This window comes from Canis lupus, chromosome X (assembly GCF_003254725.2).
Source record: "Canis lupus dingo isolate Sandy chromosome X, ASM325472v2, whole genome shotgun sequence".
NCBI lineage: Eukaryota > Metazoa > Chordata > Mammalia > Carnivora > Canidae > Canis > Canis lupus.
Genome location: NC_064281.1, coordinates 35620918 through 35646633, shown reverse-complemented (window position 1 = coordinate 35646633; position 25716 = coordinate 35620918). Strand labels below are relative to the sequence as shown.

General features: G+C 37.5%; 1 protein-coding gene across 6 annotated transcripts in view; it reads right to left on the bottom strand.

Moving 5' to 3' along the window:
- USP9X (ubiquitin specific peptidase 9 X-linked) overlaps positions 1-25716 on the bottom strand; it is a 485115-nt gene that overhangs the window by 46108 nt on the left and 413291 nt on the right. For all 6 annotated transcript variants that reach the window (XM_049107421.1, XM_049107422.1, XM_025468828.3 and 3 more), the window contains 10 exons: positions 24940-25282; positions 22541-22636; positions 21702-21913; positions 20393-20633; positions 15146-15295; positions 13832-13952; positions 4537-4667; positions 4065-4343; positions 1813-1938; positions 476-601 (listed from right to left, as the gene is read on the bottom strand). In XM_049107421.1, the coding sequence (XP_048963378.1) occupies positions 476-601; positions 1813-1938; positions 4065-4343; positions 4537-4667; positions 13832-13952; positions 15146-15295; positions 20393-20633; positions 21702-21913; positions 22541-22636; positions 24940-25282 (1825 nt within the window). The remainder of the gene's footprint in view (positions 1-475; positions 602-1812; positions 1939-4064; positions 4344-4536; positions 4668-13831; positions 13953-15145; positions 15296-20392; positions 20634-21701; positions 21914-22540; positions 22637-24939; positions 25283-25716) is intronic.

The following is a 25716-nucleotide window of genomic DNA, read 5'->3' as shown; positions in this document are numbered from 1 at the left end:
CTTGCTTATGTAAATAATTTGCTTAATCTAAGGGAAGGTCAGAGATGATACCTCATTTGCTGACACTCTTTCTACTTTTGACTGCTTTAAAAGAGCACCAAAAATACTTAACTGCCAGGACACCACAGCTGATAGTTAACTAAACCAAAATTTACATAGGACAGAAAGATGATGAAAGAAGAACGAAGAGAATAGGGAAAAGCAAATTCAGTAGATCATATTGGACTCTAGTGAGAAGTAGAAAAAGATAGTTTCATCATATTTGAAAAACAAGCTTTATGGCAGGATTCTGCAGTACTGTATTTCCTAAGTAAAATTTTACTATATACTCCATCTTACCTATAGATATTTTTAATTTTCAACCATCCAAGATGCAAATGAGCGGATTTTTAAAAATAGCAGATGTAATGATTCAGCCTCACACACAATTAAACAACATTTATTTAAAAGGAAAATATTTCAAGGTAATTCTTACCTTCTCATAAATTTTAGTTATTTCTTCATTTGGGCTAAATACTAGCTGTAATGCCCCACATCCTGATGCCCAGATGATTTTCTGAATAGCTCTAATTACACAGATATCAGGCATATATCTTGAAGCCTGCAAGACAATGAGTAATAAAAATTATTTAAGTATTAGAGTAAAATAACTGGAGAAGAAAAAATGTTTCTCCTTGTAAAATAAACAGGAATGGCCATGAGGCAGTACTATAATCTTCATGTTCCCAAACTGCTCTTCCTGTTTGTTTTTTTAACAGCAGTACCACAAAGTATGCTCTTTAAGTTATTATATGGCCCTACATTACTTTCAGAAGAATATTAAAGACTATAAAGATGATCCCACCAATCTACATTCTACTCGGTTTTTCCCCATGAAAAAATGAAAACCAAGTCCACACAAATGCTTATACAGAATGGTCATAGCAGCTTTATTCATAGCCAGAAAGGGGAAACAATCCACATGTACTTTACCAAGTGTATGGATGTGGAATATTCATAATGAGATACTACTCAGCAGTAAAAAAGGAATGGACTGATGATCCACACAACATAGATAATTCTCAACATCATTATTCAGAGTGCAAGAAGCTAGACATAAAAGACCACACACTGTATGTAGAATTATATCTATATAAAACTGTAGAAAATGCAAACTATTCTATAGTGACAAAAGATCACTGTTACCTGGGGTAGAGGGAAGAGGGGAATGCAAAGGGACATCACAGAGTGATGGAAATGTTCTGAGTCCTGATTATGGTGATGGTTTCATACATACATGCCTTTTTTTTTGAAGATTTTATTTTTTATTTTTTTAATTTTTTGAAGATTTTATTTATTTATTCATGAGAGACAGGAGAGGCAGAGACACAGGCAGAGGGAGAAGCAGGCTCCATGCAGAGAGCCCGATGTGGGACTCGATCCCAGGACTCCAGGATCACGCCCTGGGCCAAAGACAGGCGCTAAACAGGCAGAGCCACCCAGGAATTCCCATACATGCTTTTGTTAAAATTGAATTAGACACTTTAAAAGGATGTTTATTGTACAGAAAGAGGATTCAAACTGGAAAATACTAACATTAATATTAGATAAAATTCATGTTAGGGGAACTCTAGACTGAGAAAGTGATTACAGTGAGTGGGCCCACGAAAATTCAGTCTTAATTAAATTGTGATAAGGGTTATTTCTTAATTAAACAGAGGGCCAAAAGTAGAAAAGATCTTGCAAGATTTCACAGCTTAAAATTCTTTTTTTTATTTTTTATTTATTTCTTTAAAATTCTTAATACTAAGTATTAAAATATTTAATACTAACCTCATCAGATATTTGCTGAGCAAGACGAATGGATACATTTCTAAGCATGCACTCAGATGATGGATTAGGAATGCTCTGAAGGGCACTCTGCAGCACCACAGCTTGATCATGAGTAACTTGGTTGACCTGAAAAAATGTAACCATTTGGTTTGAAGAAAGTAATTTGTACAGAACCAGACCCAACCACTTGCTCCCCACCCATCACCACTCCCTCAGAACCACACACACACACACACACACACACACACACACACACAGTCAACGGTGATTTACACAAAAAGCGGACCATATTGCCAAAAATAGGGCCTCCACTTTTTCTTGTGCAATGTAGTGTTAACATGTCCCTCTGCAAACACCCATTCTAGATCAATTCAATTCCTGTCTCTACATGTGGGCTCAGTGTATCTTACAGATTTAAGTAATAAACTAAACTGATGGTCCCAACCCTATCTAGAGACTCAATAAATTATCCCAGATCTCTCAAATGTGCTCTTGGGCAGATCCTGCTCTGCTTTCTCCTGGTCATCATTTTGTTCTTTGAAAAGGAGAAACATTGAGGAATTTCAGTAACAGATCAATCTATCTACCTACCTACCTAACAAAATAATAAAATAAAATAAAATAAAATAAAATAAAATAAAATAAAATAAAATAAAATAAAATAAAATAAAATAAAATAAAATAAAATAAAATAAAATAAAATAAAATAAAATAAAATAAAAATAAAATAAATAAATAAATAAAATAAAATAAAATAAAATAAAATAAAATAAAATAAAAAACAGATTAGTTTTACATAGCCAGGCCATTGTGACTACCTTTCCAGTTGTAATTCCCTTTCTCTATACTGTAAATGATATAAACTCAGGCCCTTTGTTTTTCTTTACTGTTTTAATGGACAGTTCCTAATGTATATAAAACCAGAGATAATAGTATTATTAACTTTCATGTACCAGCTTCAATAATTATGAACAAAGGATCAATAGTGTTTTATCTAACCACTCTCCCTCCCTCCCTTTTCAACCCCAGGATTATTATCATTTTTTAACGTTTTAATTTATTTGACAGAGAAAGCACAAGCAGTGGGAGCGGCAGGTAAAAAGAGAGGAAGAAGCTGACTCCCTGCTGAGCAAGGAGCCTAATGAGGGCTAGATCCTACAACCCTGGGTTCATGACCTAAGCCAAAGGTAGACATTCAACCAACTGAGCCACCCAGGAGCCCCAATCCCAGAATTATTATTATTAAAAGATTTATTTATTTATTCATTCAGAGAGAGAGAGAGAGAGAGAGAGAGAGAGAGAGAGAGAGAGAGGCAGAGACACAGGCAGAGGGAGAAGCGGGATCCATGCAGGAAGCCTGCTGTGGGACTCGATCCGGGGTCTCCAGGATCACGCCCTGGGCTACAGCTGGCGCTAAACCGCTGCGCCACCGGTGCTGCCCCCCAGAATTATTTTGAAGCAAATCCTGCATATCATATAGTTTCCCCTGTAAATATTTTAGCAATTATTAAAAATAAAAAGGGAGGGGGCACCTCACTTAAAACATAACCATAGTATCATTATCACACCTAAAACAATTACAAGTGCTATTATGATAATACATGCAGTATTATTCCATATCACATATTTAATATATCACATAACTAATCAACATTCCAATTCCCTGATTAAGACCCAAGTCATTTATAAAAAAGAGAATCTACATTCCTGAAGCCTTTATCTCCTGTTGATTAATTTAGTAAAACCATCACTTGTGATCAATATAGAAAACTTCAAATTTTAGTCAGAATTAAGTGCATAGTTTGACCTCTCATAAGTAGACATTGAATTCTGGCATGCCTTGAGGACTTTTGGTGAGATGGATTAAGGATGCCACCAAGACAAAAATAGAGTTGGAATAAGCTCAGAACTAGAGGATAAGCCTATCAAGGTGGGAAGAGAGGCTGGCAACAGGGTAGTAAATCAGTTAAAGTTTTCTTACTACCACGTTTATCTTCATCCATCTGCCAGGTACAAGTTAGTAAGAGATCCATATGGAGTTTTTATCAGGCTTAAAGGAGTAGGGAGGAATTGTCCTCTTAGAGTAGTCAGGAAATACCATTTTCACTTTTCATACAAATTTAATAGATGAAACCCTCTAAATTAAGATTCCACTAGAAAGGAACTCGAAACATCCTGAATCAACTCTGAACTCGAACTTTAAAAATTACCATTTATTACTATAAATAAGATATTTTTTAAAAAGTGGTTACCGATGTCATGGGATTCACGCCTTCTACACCTGGCTGACAAGCTTCTGCCACAGCTCGAACATGGCCATAGCCAATGGCAGTTAGCAACAGTTTGGCTATTTTAAGAGCATTGAGGTAAGCACCCCTTCGAGTTTCCATATCTGCATTTGGTAGGAAGTTATTTCTGGTTAGCATGCTCAGGACAAGGGGTAGGCCACCACTTTTTAAGAAGTGAAATTGAAAATCAGACGAGTCATCAGCCAGGGGTGCACCAGCAGGCATTAACAAGGCATAGACTACCTGGAAAAAGAAAAGGATCATATTAAAAGGGTTTTAAAAAGTAACTTCTATTTTCCCTATTATCACTGCTAAGAAATTCTTGACCATTTAAAAATATTTCAAATTTTCAAATTTTATCCATGTTCTTCACATTACCACATAAAAAGGTCAAGTTCAAAGAATATGAAATAAATTCAAAAGGGAAAATACCAACCTCTGTTAGGTACAGCACTTGTGAGGCTGAAGGACCAAAGAAGAGGGAGTCAAGAGATGGACTAAGGCTGCTTTCTCCAAGTTTGGCGTGGTCTAAACAAATAGCTCTTAATTTTTCTATTGTTGTGCTATCTGAAAGAAAACAAGATAGTCTAAAACACAACACCATTCATCCATTCATAGTGTTTCACTTTTGATATTTTGAAAATTACTTCAGTGTGGCATAACAATCAGTTCATTGAGTTATATAGGCTCATACTTCACAAGACATAGCCAGATCTGGATTGATTTAAAACAAGAAAAAAAAACAAAAACCCACCATCAACCATGACTCCTATCAGTCAACCCAAACATGAAGGAGGCAGTCTCCACCTAATCAGAGACCTCAAATCAACACGCCTCCTCAGCCACTAGAAACCTAAAAAATACAGTACACTTCAAAAGAAAGAATTCTTACTGAAACTAACAAAAGAGAAAAAGTGAGAAGTCTTCCAACTTCTCTACTGTTCACCTTTATGACACTATGCATTAACTATTTTATTTTACTGAATATGAGCTTAGTGGTACCTTAGGAGGTGAATTTTAAAACAAACAATGGTGAAGAAAAAAAGGAATACAGGCGCACCCTTTGCCTAACAGCACGGCCCTTCTCTTTATTGAAAGACCTACATTAGGGATGCCTGGGGGGCTCAGCAGTTGAGCGTTTGCCTTTGGTTTGCCTTAGGTTCAGGGAGTTCGAGGAGTCCCTATCAGGCTCTCCTGGAGGAGACTGCTTCTCCCTCTGCCTGTGTCTCTGCCTCTCTGTCTCATGAATAAATAAATAAAATCTTAAAAAAAAAAAAAAAAAAAAAGCAAGCAAAAAAGAAAGAGAAAGGAAGAAAGCAAGAAAGACCTACATTAGTATCTGTTTTCATTAGCCACAAGAAATCCAAAGAGGATTTTCACTTTTATGAAAAGGTAAAAACAAAAATAGTGTTATTTGTTTCGCAGTTGTTAAAGAGGCAATGTGCACCCTCAAGGAGGGAAGTGGCCCCACAAAGCTCCTTTCCTGGGAATTATACTCAGCATCAAGCCACTAGAGCGTCAGGCTGTCTCTGTGAGCTTCTGTGCTTTATCTTATTTTGTGGATCCATTAGAACAAGATGTCGCTTAAGAGGTTACTTTTTGGGTGTGGGAACACTCAAAATAGTTTCCCATATAAACTAATGGTAACTGCTTCTTTGTGCTTTACATCATTTTGGCTTACAAAAGGTTGTTCATAGGAACAATCTACTTTTGAGTAGTAGGAGAAACCTACGGGGATTAATGTTTACCTCCAAGCACAGGATTTTTATTCTTCCACCCATGCTACTAAAATACAAGTTTCTTACTTTCTTTCATTTTAAAGATTTTGAGAGACAGAGCACATGAGAGCATGAAGGGAGGGGCAGAGGGAGAGGGAGAGAATCTTAAGCAGACTCCGAGTTGAGCATGGAGCCCAATGCATGACTCAATCTCACGACACAAGCTGAAACTGAGTTGGACACTTAACTGAGTTACCCACGTACCCCTACATTTCTTTCAAATGACAGCGAAAAGATACAGTTAAAAAAATACCCATGATGCAATTTAGCATTAGTTACCATTCAAACTTAAGAATAATCAACTTTAGAAAGTACCTTGTTATCATCAAATTATTTCCAAGGTAATGTGTTATGATTAAAATACCACTTGATAACTAAGATTGCTTTAAAAATATTAAAATCTTTTTTCTTGGGATCCCTGGGTGGCGCAGCGGTTTAGCGCCTGCCTTTGGCCCAGGGCGTGATCCTGGAGACCCGGGATCAAATCCCACGTTGGGCTCCCGGTGCATGGAGCCTGCTTCTCCCTCTGCCTATGTCTCTGCCTCTCTGTGTGTGACTATCATAAATAAATAAAAATTAAAAAATATATATATATATAAAAATAAAATAAAATCTTTTTTCTTGAAGAATAAAGATAAATGAAAATTACTATAATTTCCATAGAGTAAGGTAATTTTGTATGCCTGAAGTAGCCTAGAAATAGCAAAATCTTCCGTTTGTGGGGGACCTAGCTAACTCAGTTGGTGAAGCACATGACTCTTCATCTCGGGAGTTGTGAAGTCGAGCCCCAATGTTGGGTATAGAGATTACTTAAAAACAAAATTTAAAAATCTTGAAAAAAACAAATCAGTTGTGTTAAAATCATTAGTTTTCCCTATTCTGAAGGGACAGTGAAACATAATGTAACTAAATAAAGTCTTGTTTTATTTTTTAAAGATCCTATTTATTTACTCATGAGAGACACAGAGAGAGAGAGAGGCAGAGACACAGGCAGAGGGAGAAGCAGGCTCTATGCAGGTAGCCCGATGTGGGACTCGATCTGGGGTCTCCAGGATCACACCCTGGGCTGAAGGCAGTGTTAAACCCGTGAGCCACCCAGTCTGCCGAAATATTAAGTTTTATAATCAAACATCTGTGAATAGCTTCTCAGGTAATGAGAATATTAAATGTAATGAGAATATTAAATATTCATCCCTTATATTATTTTTAATTGGTGTTTAAATTGATAGTATGTTATTTTACCAGTTTAACCTCTCATTGGGCATGTAGTTTTGTCTCTGTATTTTTTTTTACACTGAAGATCCTAGCAGCTCAATCTTTGCAATTATTTATTTCATCAGGAAAAAAAAAAATCCTGCAAGCAGAAAAAGCCACCAAGATCCAAGACTTTTAACATATATCACCAAACTACTCTCTAAAAACAAAGCAACTGATAGGCTTTATCTGAGAAAGTCTTGCTTGGTTTAAAGATATTCTGAGTGAAGGATGAAGGCAAAAGGGAGGCGGAGAAAAGAAACAAGTTCTAAGAAAAGGAAGGCATGAGTACTAAACAAATCATTTAATGTTGTTGCATTCTATTTTATTCAACTGTGCTATGTAAACCAAATGATCATTAATGGCTATTCCAACTTCAGCATTCATGAATCTAAATGATTCCAGGTCCCCAGTTAAATAGAGAAAAATTTAAACCATCCACAATACTGTCATCCAACTATAGTTAAGATTTTAGTTTATTCCCTTCCCATCTTTTATAAAGATACCTAACCCTAATCAAGTATATGGTTATAGCAATATATTATTAACATTATAGAAAACAATGAACAGTAATATAAACCTGTATATGTTTACAGTATAAACATTGGAGCCCAAAAGTCTACATTTGAATCTTAGAACTGTCATTTAAGTTATGTGTCCCTGGTTAGGTAGCTTGTTAGCTGTCTCAGTTTCTCCATCTTTATATTTTTTTTCTTTTTTTTTAAAGGTTTTATTTATTCATTCATGAGACACACAGAGAGAGTGGGGCAGAGACATGGAGGCAGAAGAAGGCTTCACGCAGGGATCCCGACATGGGACTCGATCCCGGGTCTCCAGGATCACACCCTGGGCTGCAGGCGGCGCTAAACCGCTGCGCCACCGGGGCTGCCCTCATTTTATTTCTTTAAATATTTTATTTATTTATTTATTTATTTATGAGAGATACAGAAAGAGAGAGAGAGGCAGAGACACCAGCAGAGGGAGAAGCAGGGAGCCTGATGTGGAACTTGATCCCAGGACTCCAGGATCACACCCTGGGCCGAAGGCAGATGCCAAACTGCTGAGCCACCCAGGGATCCCTATCCCCCTTTTAAAGATTTTATTTATTCATGAAAGACACACACAGAGGGAGAGGCAGAGACACAGAGAGGGAAAATCTTTAAATGAAAAAAAAAAAAAAAGTTAATTCCTTCATAGGCATGTTTTGAGGCTTAAATGAAGTGCTTACAATGGACTTTGGCATATTTGAAGATATTAAGCAGACTAAACTTCTAGGGGAAAGTGGGCTGAAGATGCACCTGGGTGGCTCAGGGGGTTAAGGCAGCTGCCTTTGGCTTAGGCTATGATCCTAGGGTCCTGGGGTGGAGTCCTGTGTCAGGCTCCCTGCTCAGCGGGGAGTCTTTCCCTCTCTCTGTCTCTTCCCCCACTTGTGCTCTCTTTTTCCAAAGAAATACATTAAAATTAAAAAAAGGAAGCACTGAAAGGGAAAAGCAACTCATTCTGCTTAGTAAAGCAGTATACATTTTTATTACTCAGTATCAAGGAGAATCTTTTCCCAATGCACGTAGGGAAAGTACAGAGGAACTACTGACAACAGTATAAATTACAAAAGCTTAAATTACCTACAGAGAAGACTGGAGATGTTCGAAGTTTAACAGCAACTCATAATAGAGGCACCTGACTTTCAGGCAGATTCAGAAAGAACTAAGAGATGTAAAGTCAATGACTAGAAAAAAAGCTACTCATTCCATCTTGGTTTTCTCCCCCTTTAAAATATATGCAAGCGTACACAAACATTAAATGATTACCCAAAAGTAACACAGCTAGAAACAGAATTTATAACTACTTCCTTTCCTTAGGAGTCTCTGCTTCCTTTCTTAAAAGGGGTGGAGGGAGGGAGGGATGGATAATGAATGTGTGTGTGTATATGTATGCATGCATGAGGCAACTATAGTGACAGCGAGTAGGTTAACATTTGTTGAATACTTATTAAATACCAGTCATTAGGCTGGGATTTTCCACAGATGTATGTATGGGTCACCCATGTAATCCCTGCAGTTCCATGAAATAGTTATTAGCCCAGTTTTACAAGGAAATTCTGAAAAACAAAACATGTCTGAGGCATGAAATAACTAGAATAAGAACTTGAACTCAAGTCTATTGAGTCCAAAGCCTGTGATCTGTCTATTGTAATATGATCATCACTGGCTTTTTCAGTGTTGGCTATTTCAAATTTAGGTACTATACTTTGATCATATAAAATATGAAAAAAAGCACACTGAGGTTTTTTGCTTGGGCTTCTGCAAGAGCTTTCTTGTACTATGTAGTGGCATTATGCTAAAATCACAAGATCAGGGATTCTGAGGTGTTTTAAAATACATTGTGATGGTGGGCTCTTTTGCATACATAAAGCAAGAACTGTTACTCAAACACTAGTAAATGAAACAATACAATTCCAAATGGTACAACAGGTAAGGGATAAGGATTAAATTAAGTGATTGAGAGACACTTTAGCTAAGAATTATTGAACTGTATTTATCAGCAAAGCAACCACAAACCCACCACAAAGAGAATAATGGATTATAAAATATATAACCTCAAAAGGACATACAAATAGGGGATGAAGAAACAGTAGAAAAATGTGAGTGAATTACTGAAGGTATAGAGGGGATGGAAGACAGCTAGCTTAGATGAACAAGAAGCAACTATGGGGGTAAGAGGGAGGAGAAGGGGTACTTACTAAATTAATGTCCCACTGAATCCTAGAAAAGCTCAGGACATGAAAACAACAGGTACTTGAGAAAGTAGAGATGAAATCAAAGACCTAACCAGTGGCTGAAGTCTGCATAAGAAGCAAGTCACTCCCCCAAACCAACAATAAATTGATGAAGTTGGAAAGCAGATTTCTTACTCATTTAGAGATAGATACAAATATGAAATGGGGAAAGATGAAGATGCTGGAATAGAACCAGTATAAACCCATGTTTATTTTTTCTAATAGAGACAAATACAGAAATTGATAGAGATGTGTATTACTTCCTCAGTTTAATGGGAAGGCCTGGAAACAAGATACCCCAGTAGCAATAAGTTTCTGGTTTCTAAATACCCTCTCTCTCTCACAGAAAGGAGAAATGGCTGATTCTAGGGCTAGAATAAAAGTACTAGATGAGCTTTAAACATCTTGTGACAGCAAGTAAGAAAGTACTCAAATAATGATGCAGCTATATAAAAAAGGCATTGTGTCCATCCACTGACTGTTTATGGGACAACTGAGAATCAAAATAAGTAATAATTATAATGGCTATAACCCAACAAGGTTATGCATGTGTGTATACATCTAAAAGACATCACAAATAGGGTTGCAAACCAGTAAATGCAGAAGGAATGATCAAATTAAATAAAATCACCATTTTGTAACCACCACAAAAGAACCGATTCAAGCAATAATTGCAATGAATGGTAAAATCCTAAGTAAAAGTGTGATGAGGAAAGAGTTACAGAATCTTGTAACATTTCTCCAAAATATGAAAAGTAACTTTACGGAGGAGAAACCTGGCAGACGTCAATTAAGTGATCTGGGATAATGTTACCAATAAAGGACAAAATGACATGTGCTTCCTGGTATAATGCTCTGAGAGAGCATCACATAAGTGGTATTCTGACAAAAATGTACAACCTGTATATAACCATCAGAAGACCAGCAAAACCGAAAAAGACCACAAATGATTTGTGCTTTTCAAAATCTTCAAAATCGGGATCCCTGGGTGGCGCAGCGGTTTGGCGCCTGCCTTTGGCCCAGGGCGCGATCCTGGAGACCCGGGATCGAATCCCACATCGGGCTCCCGGTGCATGGAGCCTGCTTCTCCCTCTGCCTGTGTCTCTGCCTCTCTCTCTCTAACTATCATAAATAAATAAAAAAATTAAAAAAAAAAAATCTTCAAAATCATAAACAACAAAGACCGAGGAACCATTCCAGATTAAAGATCCAACGAATCATATAGTGTAAGAACCTGAATTGGACTCTCAACCAGAAAACACTGTTGATAAGGTTCACTATGGGGAAAATTGGTAAAATATGTATAAGGTCTGTAAATTATAGTAATTTTTTGGGTAAATTATAGTAATTTACCAATGTTATATTTTCTGATTTTGATTAATTACTGTGGTAATTTTAACAGAATGTTCTTGTTCTTAGAAACCAGTAGTTATTTAGGGATAAAAATATAGGGTATCTACAACTTGCTCTCCGAAAGTTAGAAAAATCTTACCACAGAATGATTTAACAAGGGATCCCTGGGTGGCGCAGCGGTTTGGCGCCTGCCTTTGGCCCAGGGCGTGATCCTGGAGACCCAGGATCGAATCCCACATCGGGCTCCCTGCATGGAGCCCGCTTCTCCCTCTGCCTATGTCTCTGCCTCTCTCTCTCTGTCTCTCTGTGACTATCATGAATAAATAAATAAAATCTTTAAAAAAAAAAAAAAGAAAAGAAAAAAAAATGATTTAACAACTATACCAAATTATTAACAACTACTGAATGTGGGGATGGGTAAATGAGATTGTATTATTCTTTGTAAGTTTGAAATTATTTAAAATAGGAAAATAAGGGACGCCTGAGTGGCTTAGTGGTTGGGCGCCTGACTTTGGCGCAGGGTGTGATCCCAGATTCCCGGGTTCGAGTCCAGGACTGGGATCCTTGTATGGAGCCTGCTTCTCGCTTCTCCCTCTGCCTGTGTCTCTGCCTCTCTCTCTCTCATGAATAAATGAATAGAATCTTTAAAAAAAAAAAAAAAAAAAAAAAAGGAAAATAAGTTTTTATTAGGAAAAAAAGTACTCTCCAAAAACAAGAGACAGGCAGGAAACAAGAAAATAAAGCACCTATCAGTATTAGCCTTCAAGGAAATAAGTAAACTCTGTTCATTTGTCACATGTTTTTAAAACCCTAATCAGCTCATATTCAAACGGCAAATAAAAGGGTGTCTGTATCATGAGGAAGGTGCCAATATAATTGATGAGGTCTAACTTTCGAAAACAACAAAACCCAAAACCAACCAACCAAAAACCCCTGGGCCAGGCAGCTGTACAGTAAAAAGCCCTTTTAACTTTTTAGGAAAATGAAAAGTGAGGACCTGCAAGCAGAGCTTATTCTGAGAGGTGTACAACCAGCCTTTCAGGACTCTTGGGTGTTGGTTCCCAGGCAAACTTTAATGGCAGCCCATCTATCTCCCAGTTATATTTCCCCCTGTGTTACCTCAGCACTACCAAGTCAGCATTTTCTACTGGTGTCATGTCTTTTTATTATCTCCTGAGGCAGCCTTCAGGCACATTCAATTACCTGGTGAGTTGTTCAAGTTCTCTCTGAAGATATATTATTTTTAATAGTGCTATTTAAATTCCATGTGAAAGGGGTGCATAGTCTAAGGTATCGCAGCCCAAGCAGGGTTCGAGAGTACATCCTTGTGGGAGTAGGTAAGAAAAAACTTCAAGACCCAAGACATAGGAACTTGAGAATGGAGATGCTGCCATGGAAAAGGTGAAGAAAGAAGTCCCACAACAGTAGTTCTATACCAAAGAATAAACAGCTACAAGAGGAAGGAAGAAAGGCTCCAGAAAATAGTAAAACATAACAGATTATATAATGGAAATAACAACGGGAAATTATTTTGAGACGTTATTAAACAGTATGTGGAATGAAATAGTGATAAGCGTACAGAAAATTAAGAAAACAAAAAGTGGACATTATTAAATTCAGGAAAAAAGTTTGTCAGTAATCCAAACTACTTCCCACGTACTCTTGAAGTAAGAAATGTAAATGTAAATTTACATTTTAGTGTTAATTTTAGATAAAAGAATTTAAGCAAAAATGAGGAGGATGTGAAAATAAGACTTAAGGGCAGACTGGTGGCTCAGTGGTTTGGCGCCGCCTTTAGCCCAGGGTGTGATCCTGGAGACCCGAGATCGAGTCCCACGTCAGGCTCCCTGCATGGAGCCTGCTTCTCCCTCTGCCTGTGTCTCTGCATCTCTTTTTGTTTCTCTCGTGAATAAATAAATAAACTCTTAAAAAAATAATAATAAGACTTAAGTTTTCATCTCCACAATAGAAACTCAAGAGCAGGTATATAAAATAGACAAGACACAATTGTACTAAGTTATTATTTATAGATATAATGGTATATACATATAGAAAAAAAAGCTGCACGTTAAAGTAATTGTTTCTGAGGAATAATAAAGAAACAGTGTCACAGATGACACATGGCCCATAACATTGTGAAGTCGGCTCATTTTTTCTGTAAAGGGCCAGATAGTAAATATTTAAAGCTTTGCAGACCATACGGTGTCAACCACAACTATTGCGCTATCTAGTGTTTTAAAACAAAAGCAGCCACGAATGAGCATGCCTGTACACTAACAGAAGTTTGTTGAGGACAATAAAATGTAAATTTCATGTGATTTTCAGGAGCCACAAAATATTATTCTCTTGAAATCCGTCCCCCCTCCATTTAAAAATGTAAAAATCATCCTTGGCTCCTAGGCTGTACAAAATGAGGCAATGGGGTGAATTTGGACTGTGCACTTAGTTTGTCAACTCCTGATGTGGCCTATACAACAAAGCATATTCCATCTAGAGAAAGAATGTTAATACATTCCATTATTGTCCAGGGTATATTTTATGAACATTATACATATAAAAAAGATTCTTACCTGGTGGCATAAGTTTCATAAGTACTCTTGCTCCATCTCTAAGAGGAGGCATATTTAGGCTGCTACCTAAGTCTGCAACTTGCCAAAGGAAAGAAATGTATCTGGGATGTAGTGACATTATCTAGAATACAAAACATATAAAACATTTACCTATAAATGACATGTACCCTCAAAAAGAGCCAAGTAATTAATTTCCACACTTTTGCTTATGTCATTTCTACTGTCTCTAAAATGGTCTGCTTTACCCAACATTTCATCTGTAGAAATCCTTCATGATTCAGACTGAATTATATTATCCAAGCCATCTCCAGTAATTTCTGAGTGACAGCCCTATCATTATTTTATTTCTCTCATACATAAAAGTTAGACTCCATACATGCCAAAGGCTGTAATGGCTGTTAATACTTAAATTCCTAATCCTGTTATAGGAGCCAATTCTTCTGACATTGGAGTGGCTGGTTATTATCACAGCCATTAAAATTCTTCTGGGGAGGAGTGGAAGGAGAGGGTAAGGAAAGGAGGAGTCACTGTTTCTTGAGATATAAGGTATGTTAAGGACAAGTTGAGAAAGACTACAGACATTTTCCTACAAAAACAGTTGTGAAGAAAGGATTTATTTCTGTGGTACAAATACAAAATACAGTGATATTTTTCTAAGTTTATATATTCAATAGTTGTAATTCAGTTGTAATAGATTAATTTTACGTAAATGTATTACTATATGTAATACTGTATCTAAAAGGAAATGTTTAAATTTCAACCAAGTTACAATCACCTTTCAGATCTATTCTGAAGTTGATGGTTAACTATGTAGTTATTTGTATTTTTCCACATTAAATTGTAAGCTTCTCAGAAAAAAAAAAAAAAAACGAACTATTCTATATACACCTAGCCCTTCAGCAACGACTTTGAACTGCACAGGTTCACTTATACACGTATTTTTTTCCTTGCAAATACAATGCAGTACTGTAAATGTATTTTCTCTTCCTTATGAATTTCTTAGCATTTATTATGTAGATTATTTAAAAAAGTGTATTATGCATATATCCAGTATATAATACAGTAAAAATGCAATAAATATACATATAACGTACAAAATATATGTGCAACTGATTATGTATTATTAAGGCTTCTGGTCAAGACTAGGCTATGAGTAGTTAAATTTTGGGAGAGGTAAAAGGTATACTTGAATTTTCTACTTTGTGGGGGGGATGGTGAGGGGTAGGTGGTCGATATGAGGTCCAACTATACTTCCTTATTCTCAAAGAATCTAGCATAATGTCTTGCCTACGGTAGCTCAAACCATCTACTTACCACCCCAGGCAAACAGCTTTCCACTTCTGGATTGGGACCATCACTGTAATGATTACCATGGTTTCCAGGAGACCCAGTTGAGGAATCAGAAGAGCTATCAGGGCTTGAAGGCATATTGGAACTTATTTGTGTAAGTTTGGCTGTAATTAGCTGAAAATAATATATACTAAGTTAGTATCAAAGACAAGGTAAAATATGCACGACAGAAATTAGTAACATATCAACAAACAAAAAAACTATTGGCAGCACTTCAACAAATACAATTTACAGGTACTGCCTAACAATCAAATACTTTTGTTTTTAATGTGAGTCTTAATGTTATAATCCAAATACCTAATAAAGAGCCTTACACAGAATAGAAGCTCAATTAACATTTACGGAGTGAAGAGGCGGGGCAAGATGGCGGAAGAGTAGGATCCCCAAGTCACCTGTCCCAACCAACTTACCTAGATAACTTTCAAATCATCCTGAAAACCTATGAATTTGGCCTGAGATTTAAAGAGAGAACACTTGGAATGCTACAGTGAGAAGAGTTCGCGCTTCTATCAAGGTAGGAAGACGGAAAAAAATAAAAATAAAAAAGCATCCAAGGGGGAGGGGGCCCCTGCAAGGAGCCAGGCTAAGGCCTGGTGTCGAGTGCCCCAAGGACAAGACAACCCAGTCCCGGAGAAGCAGGAACATTACTCTTGCAGGGAACTCGGGCAGGATCCCAGGAGGGGCAGTGATGACCCGAGGCTCACGAGGACCACTAACAGAGGAAAAGCACCACAAACCGTGGGCTGAGCTCTGAGCTCCGTAAAGGGATGGAGCGAGTGCCCAGCCGCAGCAAGGCAGCGGCTCTGCAAGGAAGGGGCTGTGCGGCCCAGGGAGCACACAAGACAGCAGGGATGCTCCTGACGCCGGGAGGTCCCAAGCTGTGCAGAGCAGTGCCCCCGGCCCATGGAATGTCAGGCCCCTGCACACTGGGAGACTGTAGTTGTTGCTGCTGGAGCTGACTCCAGAGCTGGAGAGCTGGCCGCTGCCACTGTTGTTGTTCCTCATGGTGTCATCTTGTGTCTGGGACTGAGCAGGGTGCCAGGGAACAGGGGCCTTACAGGATAAACGGCACCTACTGAACCATGCACCTAGCAGGGGCGGAGCAGCTCCCCCAGGTACACACACCTGAGAATCAGCACAGCAGGCCCCTCCCCCAGAAGACCAGCTGCAAGGACAGGGGAAGAACAAGTTCCTGACCAAGCAGTGCAGGAAAGTTCCAGGGGAAGACTAGGGACTTACAGTATATAGAATCAGAGGATACCCCTCCTTGTTTTTTTGTTTGTCCCCCCTCTTTTTTCTTTTTCCAGTACAATTTGTTTTTAGCCACTCTGCACTGAGCAAAAGGACTAGAAAGAAGAACTCACCACAAAACAAAGAATCAGAAACAGTACTCTCTCCCACAGAGTTACAGAATTTGGATTACAATTCAATGTCAGAAAGCCAATTTAGAAGCACAATTATAAAGCTACTGGTGGCTCTGGAAAAAAGCATAAAGGATTCAAGAGACTTCATGACTGCAGAATTTAGATCTAATCAGGCCGAAATTAAAAATCAATTAAATGAGATGCAATCCAGACTGGAGGTCCCAACGACGAGGGTTAATGAGGAAGAAGAGTGAGTGACATAGAAGACAAGTTGATGGCAGGGAAGGAAGCTGAGGAAAAAAAGAGAAAAACAAAAGACGATGAGGAAAAGTTAAGGGAAATAAATGACAGCCTCAGAAGGAAAAATCTACGTTTAATTGGGGTTCCAGAGGGTGCCGAAAGGGACAGAGGACCAGAAAGTGTATTTGAACTAATCATAGCTGAGAACTTCCCTAACTTGGGGAGGGAAACAGGCATTGAGATCCAGGAGATAGAGATCCCCCCTTAAAATCAATAAAAACCGTTCAACACCCCACACCCCGACATTTAATAGTAAAACTTGCAAATTCTAAGATAAAGAGAAGATCCTTAAAGCAGCAAGAGACAAGAAATCCCTAACCTTTATGGGGAGAAGTATTAGGTTAACAGCAGACCTCTCCACAGAGACCTGGCAGGCCAGAAAGGGCTGGCAGGATATATTCAGGGTCCTAAATGAGAAGAACCTGCAGCCAAGAATACTTTATCCAGCAAGGCTCTTATTCAGAATAGGAGAGAGAAAGAACTTCCAAGATAGCAGAAACTGAAAGAATATGTGACCACCAAACCAGCTCTGCAAGAAATATTAAGGGGGACTCTATAAAAGAAAGAGGAAGTCCAAGGAAACAATCCACAAAAACAGGGACTGAATAGGTATTATGATGACACTAAATTCCTATCTTTCAATAGTAACTCTGAACGTGAATAGGCTTAATGACCCCATCAAAAGGCACAGGGTTTCAGACTGGATATAAAAGCAAGACCCATCTATTTGCTGTTTACAATAGACAAATTTTAGACCTAAGGACACCTACAGCCTGAAAATAAAAGGTTGAAGAACCATTTACCATTCAAAGGGTCCTCAAAAGAAAGCAGGGGTAGCCATCCTCATATCAGATAAATTAAAGTTTATCTCAAAGACCGAAGTAAGAGATAAAGAGGGACACTGTATCATACTTAAAGGATCTATCCAATAAGAGGACCTAACAATCATGAATATTTATGCCCCTAATGTGGAGCTGCCAAGTATATCAATTAATAACCAAAATAAAGACATACTTAGATAATACACTAATACTGGGAGACTTCAACACGGAGCTTTTTGTAAAGGACAGATCTTCTAAGCACAACCTCTCAAAAGAAACGAGCTTTCAATGATACACTGGACCAGATGGAGTTCACAGAACTCATATGATCCTCTCAATAGATGCAGAGAAAGCGTTTGACAAAATACAGCATCCATTCCTGATCAAAACTCTTCAGAGTGTAGGGATAGAGGGAGCATTCCTCAGCATCTTAAAAGCCATCTATGAAAAGCCCACAGCAAATATCATTCTCAATGGGGAAACACTGAGAGCTTTTTCCCTCAGATCAGGAACAAGACAGGGATGTCCACTCTCACCACTGCTTTTCAACATAGTACTAGAAGTCCTAGCCTCAGCAATCAGACAACAAAAAGAAATAAAAGGCATTAAAATGGGCAACGAAGAAGTCAATCTCTCCCTCTTTGCAGATGACATGATACTGACCACAGAAAACCCAAAAGACTCCACCCCAAGATTGCTAGAACTCATACAGCAATTTGGTAGCGTGGCAGGATACAAAATCAATGCCCAGAAATCAGTGGCATTTCTATACACTAACAATGAGACTGAAGAAAGAGAAATTAAGGAGTCAATCCCATTTACAATTGCACCCAAAAACATAAGATACCTAGGAATAAACCTAACCAAAGAGGTAAAGGATCTATACCCTAAAAACTATAGAACACTTCTGAAAGAAATTGAGGAAGACACAAAGAGATGGAAAAATATTCCATGTTCATGGATTAAAAGAGTTAATATTGTGAAAATGTCAATGTTACCCAGGGCAATTTACACATTTAATGCAATCTCTATCAAAATACCATGGACTTTCTTCAGACACTTGGAACAAATCATCTTAAGATTTGTGTGGAATCAGAAAAGACCCCAAATAGGCAGGGGAATATTAAAAAAGAAAACCAGAGCTGGCAGCATCATAATGACAGACCTGAAGTTGTACTACAAAGCTGTGATCATCAATACAGTGTGGTACTGGCACAGAAACAGACACATAGATCAATGGAACAGAATCCAGAATCCAGAAGTGGACCCTCAACTCTATGGTCAATTAATATTTGACAAAGCAGGAAAGACTATCCACTGGAAAAAAGACAGTCTCTTCTCTTCAATAAATGCTGCTGGGACAATTGGACAGCCATGTGCAGAAGAATGAAACTAAACCATTCTCTTACACCAGACACAAACATAAACTCAAAATGGATGAAAGATCTAAATGTGAGATAAGAATCCATCAAAATCCTAGAGGAGAACAAAGGCAACACCCTTTTTGACCTTGGCCACAGCAACTTCTTGCAAGATACATCGATGAAGACAAGGGAAACAAAAGCAAAAATGAATTACTAGGACTTCATCAAGATAATCAAGATAAAAGCTTCTGCACAGCAAAAGAGTCAACAAAACTAAAAGACAACCTACAGAATGGGAGAAGATATTTGCAAATGATGTATCAGATAAAGAGCTAATATCCAAGATCTATAAAGAACTTGTTAAACTGAACACCCAAGAACAAAAAATCCAATCCTGAAATGGGCAAAAGACATGAACAGAAATTTCACAGAGGAAGACACAGACATGGCCAATAAGCACATGAGAAAATGCTCCGCATCACTTGCCATCAGGGAAATACAAATCAAAACCATAATGAGATGCCACCTCACACCAGCGAGAATGGTGAAAATTAACAAGACGGGAAACAACAAATGTTGGGAGAGGATGTGGAGAAAGGGGAACCCTCCTGCCCTGTCGGTGGGAATGGGAACTGGTACAGCCACTCTGGAAAACTGTGTGGAGGTTCCTCAAAGAGTTAAAAATAGAGCTACTCTATGACACAGCAATTGCACTGCTGGGGATTTACCTCAAAGATACAGATGCAGCAAAACGCCAGAACACCTGCACCCCAATTTTATAGCAGCAATGTCCACAATAGCCAAAATGTGGAAGGAGCCTCAGTGTCCACTGAAAGATGAGTGGATAAAGATTGTACATGCATATGTATACATTGTATATGTATACAATGGAATATTACTCAGCCAGAAACAACAAATACCCACCATTTGTTTCAACGTGGATGGAACTGGAGGGTATTATGCAGAGTGAAATAAGTCAATAGGAGAAGGACAAACATTATATGGTCTCATTCATTTGGGGAATATAAAAATTAATGAAAGGGAATAAAGGGAAAGGAGAGAAAATGAGTGAAAATATCAGTGAGGATGAGAAAACATGAGACACACCTAACTCTGGGAAATGAACAAAGAGTAGTGGAAAGGGAGGTGGGCGGGTGGGGTTGGGGTGACTGGGTAACGGGCACTGAGGGGGACACTTGGCAGGATGAGCACTGGGTGTCATGCTATATGCTGGCAAATTGAACTCCAATAAAAAAATAATAAATAATAAAAAACATTTATGGAGTGAAATGTTTACCAGTGAAATGAAAAAATAGTCTCAATTTGACATTCTTGAAAAGTTTGGTAATCATAGATACTTACCGATTTATCTTTTAAGTTTAATTGTCCGATCAACTTTCTGTCATCTGCAGGATCTATCAGTTCACCGCCTACAAAGAGCTCAATTTTTGTATGGGCTACATTGGCTTTAATACGATTGAGAATATATCGTCGTACTGAACCAATCGTATCATTTGTATGAGACCACACATCCAAGTCATCAACTTGTCTGCCCTGGTTTGGAAATCGAACTATAAAAGAGAGGTGTTTACCACGGAAAGCTCTGGAGGGGGGAAAAAAAAAAAATCTTAGCAGATTTTTATTATCTTCTTGCAAGGAAAATTAAGCTAGGTATTTAATGTTGAATATTTTCTTATTAAAAAAGAGAAAGCGAATTAAGGATACTTATTTTTAGGACCTTGAAAATCAAAATATATTGCCTTTTAATTACAAATATTTTAAGTGATCTTCAAAATACAACAATCATTTTCCAGTTATTCTTGTACCTATACTTGCAGAAAATGAGATGTCTAAAGAAATTAAATCAGAGATCTGAGTTAATACTCTTATTTTAATGTCATAAAAGTGCAACTCATTAAGACTTTTTTTTTTTTTAAAGATTTTTATTTATTCATGAAAGGCAGAGAGAGAGAGAGAGAGAGAGAGAGAGAGAAAGAAGACATAGGCAGAGGGAGAAGCAGGCTCCTTGCAGGGAGCCTGACGTGGGACTCAATCCCGGGACTCCAGGATCACGCCCTGGGCCAAAGGCAGGCGCTAAACCCCTGAGCCATCCAGGGATCCCCCATTAAGGCTATTTTTATATGTGAAAGATAAACTTTAGCTTGATATTATTAACAAAAATGCAAAGATGGAAAGTTTTTCTGAAAAATTGTTCTTTTCAAACTTCACACCCCAAATAATATTTGATAATATCTTGTTATAGGTAAGATACAACTAAAAATTATATTCAAGAAGCAACTTTATATAATTTTAGAATGAGCAAGGAAAACTCTTAAATAATGATAGCATTCATTCTATAAACAGATCATTTGGAAGTATTTCTTGCTATATCAGCTGTTAAAAGCAGCTCTTAAGAGTTTTTTCCAATTATTCTCCAATCTCTTGTGCAATTTATTATATAAACGAATGGCATCAAAATACTTCAACTGCATACTGATCCTTGGGAACACTTAACAGGTACAAAAGTCAACGGCAAAAAGAGAGAGAGAGAGAGAGAGAAAGAAAACTAAACTTAATGCTCTAACAAAACAACAAGCAAAAACTGTATCCTGAAAAAAAAAAAAAAGGTCTAAGAAATACCAAATAATAAGTGGATCAGTTATTCACAAACCTTGACATAGGTAGAATTGTTCTTTCCTCGTGATAATCACTGTCACATTCATTTATGTACTCCCTTAATACAGTTAATACACGAACCATTCGAACAGCTTCCTGCCTTGCACAATTAATACTGTCTTTGTCACCATCCAAGACACACAACGTGTCATAAGAGGCTTTCAAACGATCAAAGCAAGACTGAATGAAGTCTTCGTGGATCACCACCTACAAATAATGGGCCAAATAAAGACAGTCCAAGATGCTTTAAAATGTAAAAAAAAAAAAAAAAAAAAAAAAAAAAATACACATAAAAACAATAATTCAATTAAAGATGGAAATAACTACTTTAAAGATAGCTCTCAACTGCAATCATATTTCACCAAAGTCTATACTGATAATAAAACATACTATGTTTTGTCAATGGAAGCTATGGTTATGTAAGTTAACAAGTATGAACTTCAGAGTAGGTTGTAGAATCAAAATAAATTCAGTTGAAATCTCATGCCATAATTATACGCAAAATAATCACTTCACATAATTATCAAGATTCATTTGGACAGCATTTTATCTAATGGAGATACAGACTAAATATTTTAGATAGATCGATGGATTTTTAAAATAGTCTCCATGCCCAACATGGAGCAACACAAGGGTTGAACTCACGACCCTGAGATCAAGAGTCAGATGCTCAACCAAATGAGCCACCCAGGTGCCCCTTTTGCTATGTTTTTAAAAGGAGTTGAAACAAAACAATTTAGTTATTTCAGAATTGAAGAAAAAATTCTTTTAAGCGATAGAGTTCTTTAATCAGAATTCTAATTTGTGGAAGTTTTAGTGGATGTCAATCCTCACCTGATTGACCTGTAGCCTCGGACCAAGGTTTGTATATATCTCTTTAAGGAGATCTATAGCTCTGCTGGCAATATCATCATTACTTTGAATCACAACCTAGGTTCAAACAGATTCAAGTGTAAATAACTTTCATGAAATATTTTAGTTGGACATTTCAAACTATTCCCTCGGTTATTTTCAACACTGTACTCTATAATTTGGGGATATATTTGATAATCAAGTAAATCAAGTAAAATTAAGTGAGAAAATAGACCAAAAAAAGAGTAATAAAATGCAAAATTCTAGTCTTTGAATAAAGCAATTTGTTTAAGAATGGAAGGCACATATTACTAACAACAAAATACGCTTTGACCAGTTATTAACCCTGTAAATTGACACCTTGGTAACCAAGTGTCAGACACTGAAGGAGAAATTCAAATTATTTAAAAAGAAATACATATAAAAAATAATTTAGCAAAAAGAGCTGTCCTACAACTTCCATTTCTATAGATCTTTATCATTCATTTTTTTTTTTTTTTTAAAGATTTCATTCATTTATTTATGAGAGACACAGAGACACAGGCAGAGGGAGAAGCAGGTTCCATGCAGGGAGCCCGATGTGGGACTCCATCCCAGGACTCTAGGATCACACCCTTGGCCGAAGGCAGGCGCTCAACTGCTGAGCCACCAAGGGATCCCCTCACTCATCTAATTCTGCTGAGGGCCTTCAAACTATGTGCAGAACTCTAGGGGGTTGAGGAAGTGATTTAAGGTTGACCTCTATGTAGGCTTCAGAAGAGGGAAGGCTGGGGATCCCTGGGTGGCACAGCTGTTTGGCGCCTGCCTTTGGCCCAGGGCGCGATCCTGGAGACCCGGGATCTAATCCCACGTTGGGCTCCCGGAGCATGGAGCCTGCTTCTCCCTCTGCCTATGTCTTTACCTCTCTCTCTCTCTCTGTGTGACTATCATAAATAGATAAAAATTAAAAAAAAAAAAAAAAAGAGGGAAGGCTGGGCAGCCCGGATCACTCAGCGGTTTGGCGCCCCCTTCGGCCCAGGGTGTGACCCTGGAGACCTGGGATGGAGTCCCACATAGAGTCCCACATCGGGTTCCCTGCGTGAAGCCTGCTTCTCCCTCTGCCTGTGTCTGTTCCTCTCTCTCTCTCTCTCTCTCTCTCATGAATAAATAGATGAACTCCTCGCCCCAAAAGAAAGGTTCTTTCTTCTCTAACTAGTTTTATATTTTGGAGTACTGTATAAATTTTTATTTTTAAAAAGGGTTCTGGCTGTTTGAAAATGTTGAAAACCATTTAATGAAAAAGTCTGAATAACTGAATGACACAGTAAGCAGTCCATGGTTTGCAGAAAAGTATATCCAAAAAACAATATAAACTGCCGCGAATGGTTATATTTTCAAAGATAGAAATAATAATTACTACTATATTGCCGCGATGCGGACAAACCTTGAGGCCATTATGCTAAATGCGTAAGTTTAGAGAAAGACAAATATTGTATGATCTCATTTGTATGTGGTATCTAAAAAGAAAACACTGAATTCAGATACAGACTGGTGGTTACCAGAGGCAAGGAAGGGACGGACAAAATGGGTGAAGGTGGCCAAGAGATACAAACTTCCACATATAAAGTAAGTACTGAAGATGTAATGTACAACATGGTGACTATAGTTAATCATATTGCACTGCATGCTTGAAAGTTGCTGTCAAGACTTTTTTTCATCACAAGAAAAAAATTCTAATGATATGTGGTGATGATGGATGTTAATTAATTAGGCTTACTGGAAAAAAAATTAGGCTTACTGATCATTTCACTATATACAAATATGAAATCATGTTGTACACCTGAAATATAATGTGTCAATTTAATCTCAATTAAAGAACATATATACATATTAGTACTAAAAAAGGTGGAAAAATTAAACAGACGGTAATATTTTACTCCCTAAAGTGTTTAAAAACATCACACGTTAAAACAGTGCCAATAAAGTATACGTTTGTAATCCATTCTAAGTAGTCTTCTTTTCTGTCCTGTTTTAGCATTGCATGAATAACACAAAATTAACACCAAATGAGAACAGATCTATACTGAATGAAAAAAGGAAAGAACAGTTAACTTCCATAGAGAGGCATGAAGAATTTGTATGGTCAGTATATTTCTAAACACATCTGGAATGGACAGATTTGAAGCTGGGACAAAAAGATCATCAATTGCGGGGGTTGGTGGAAGGGAGAGAAAAAACCCTAATGACAAATGACCCTGTAAGATAAAGATGAACTATACTACCTACTGGGGAGAGCACCAGGACAGCAGATGTACATAATTAATATGCAAAATCGTGACCCCTTAGCTATTTGCAAAATCTCATCAGTAAGAGTGTTTATCAAGTTTCCACTTTTCACTTACCCTCCAAAGGTAGTCTAATCCTATTAACTCCAAATCATCCATCATATATGCTCTCCTTTTTGCTACTAGTTTTCCTTCTCGACAATTCACAGCTTTGAAGAATCGCTCAAAACATTTCATTCCATTTTCAGTTAATAGGGAAGGATCAAGTTGAAGCACATTACTTTCAAAGAAGTCTTTATTAATATCAGGATCCAAATCTGGTTCATCCCCCATCAACTTGGAATACCACTTAAAACAGGCTTCACGATCACAAAGGTACACTGCATTTTCTGCTAAGCATTTCCATATTTGCTTTGCCTGAGGAGCACACAGCCACAGTTGGCCATCCTTCAATAAAAATCTTGGAAAAACAAAAAATGAGCAATTAGATCTATATAATTTTTACCATGAAAGGCAAACTATCAATAAGTGCAGGAATAATCTGTCACAATTCTACTTTTACAGGTAAAACGATGTCAGTTCTTATTGACATCTTACCAAACTTCTTTCTCAATTTTTGTTTTATAGTAAAAATAACTAAATAATTTGGTATTAATTTATTCATTGAATAAGCATATATTGGACGCCCTGAATGTGCCAGGAACTCCATTAGGTGATGGCCTAAACCAAATAAAGATTTGTTTTCTGAACTTATTAAGCAGTTTGGTTTTTGAAACCAGTCATTGCAAAACTTTATTTAATGGGTTGAGTTTTACCATTCCGCTTCTATAGCATCATCGGAAAATGAGGTGATCTCCAAGTGACTTTCATAGACAACCATTTCATTAATTTAAA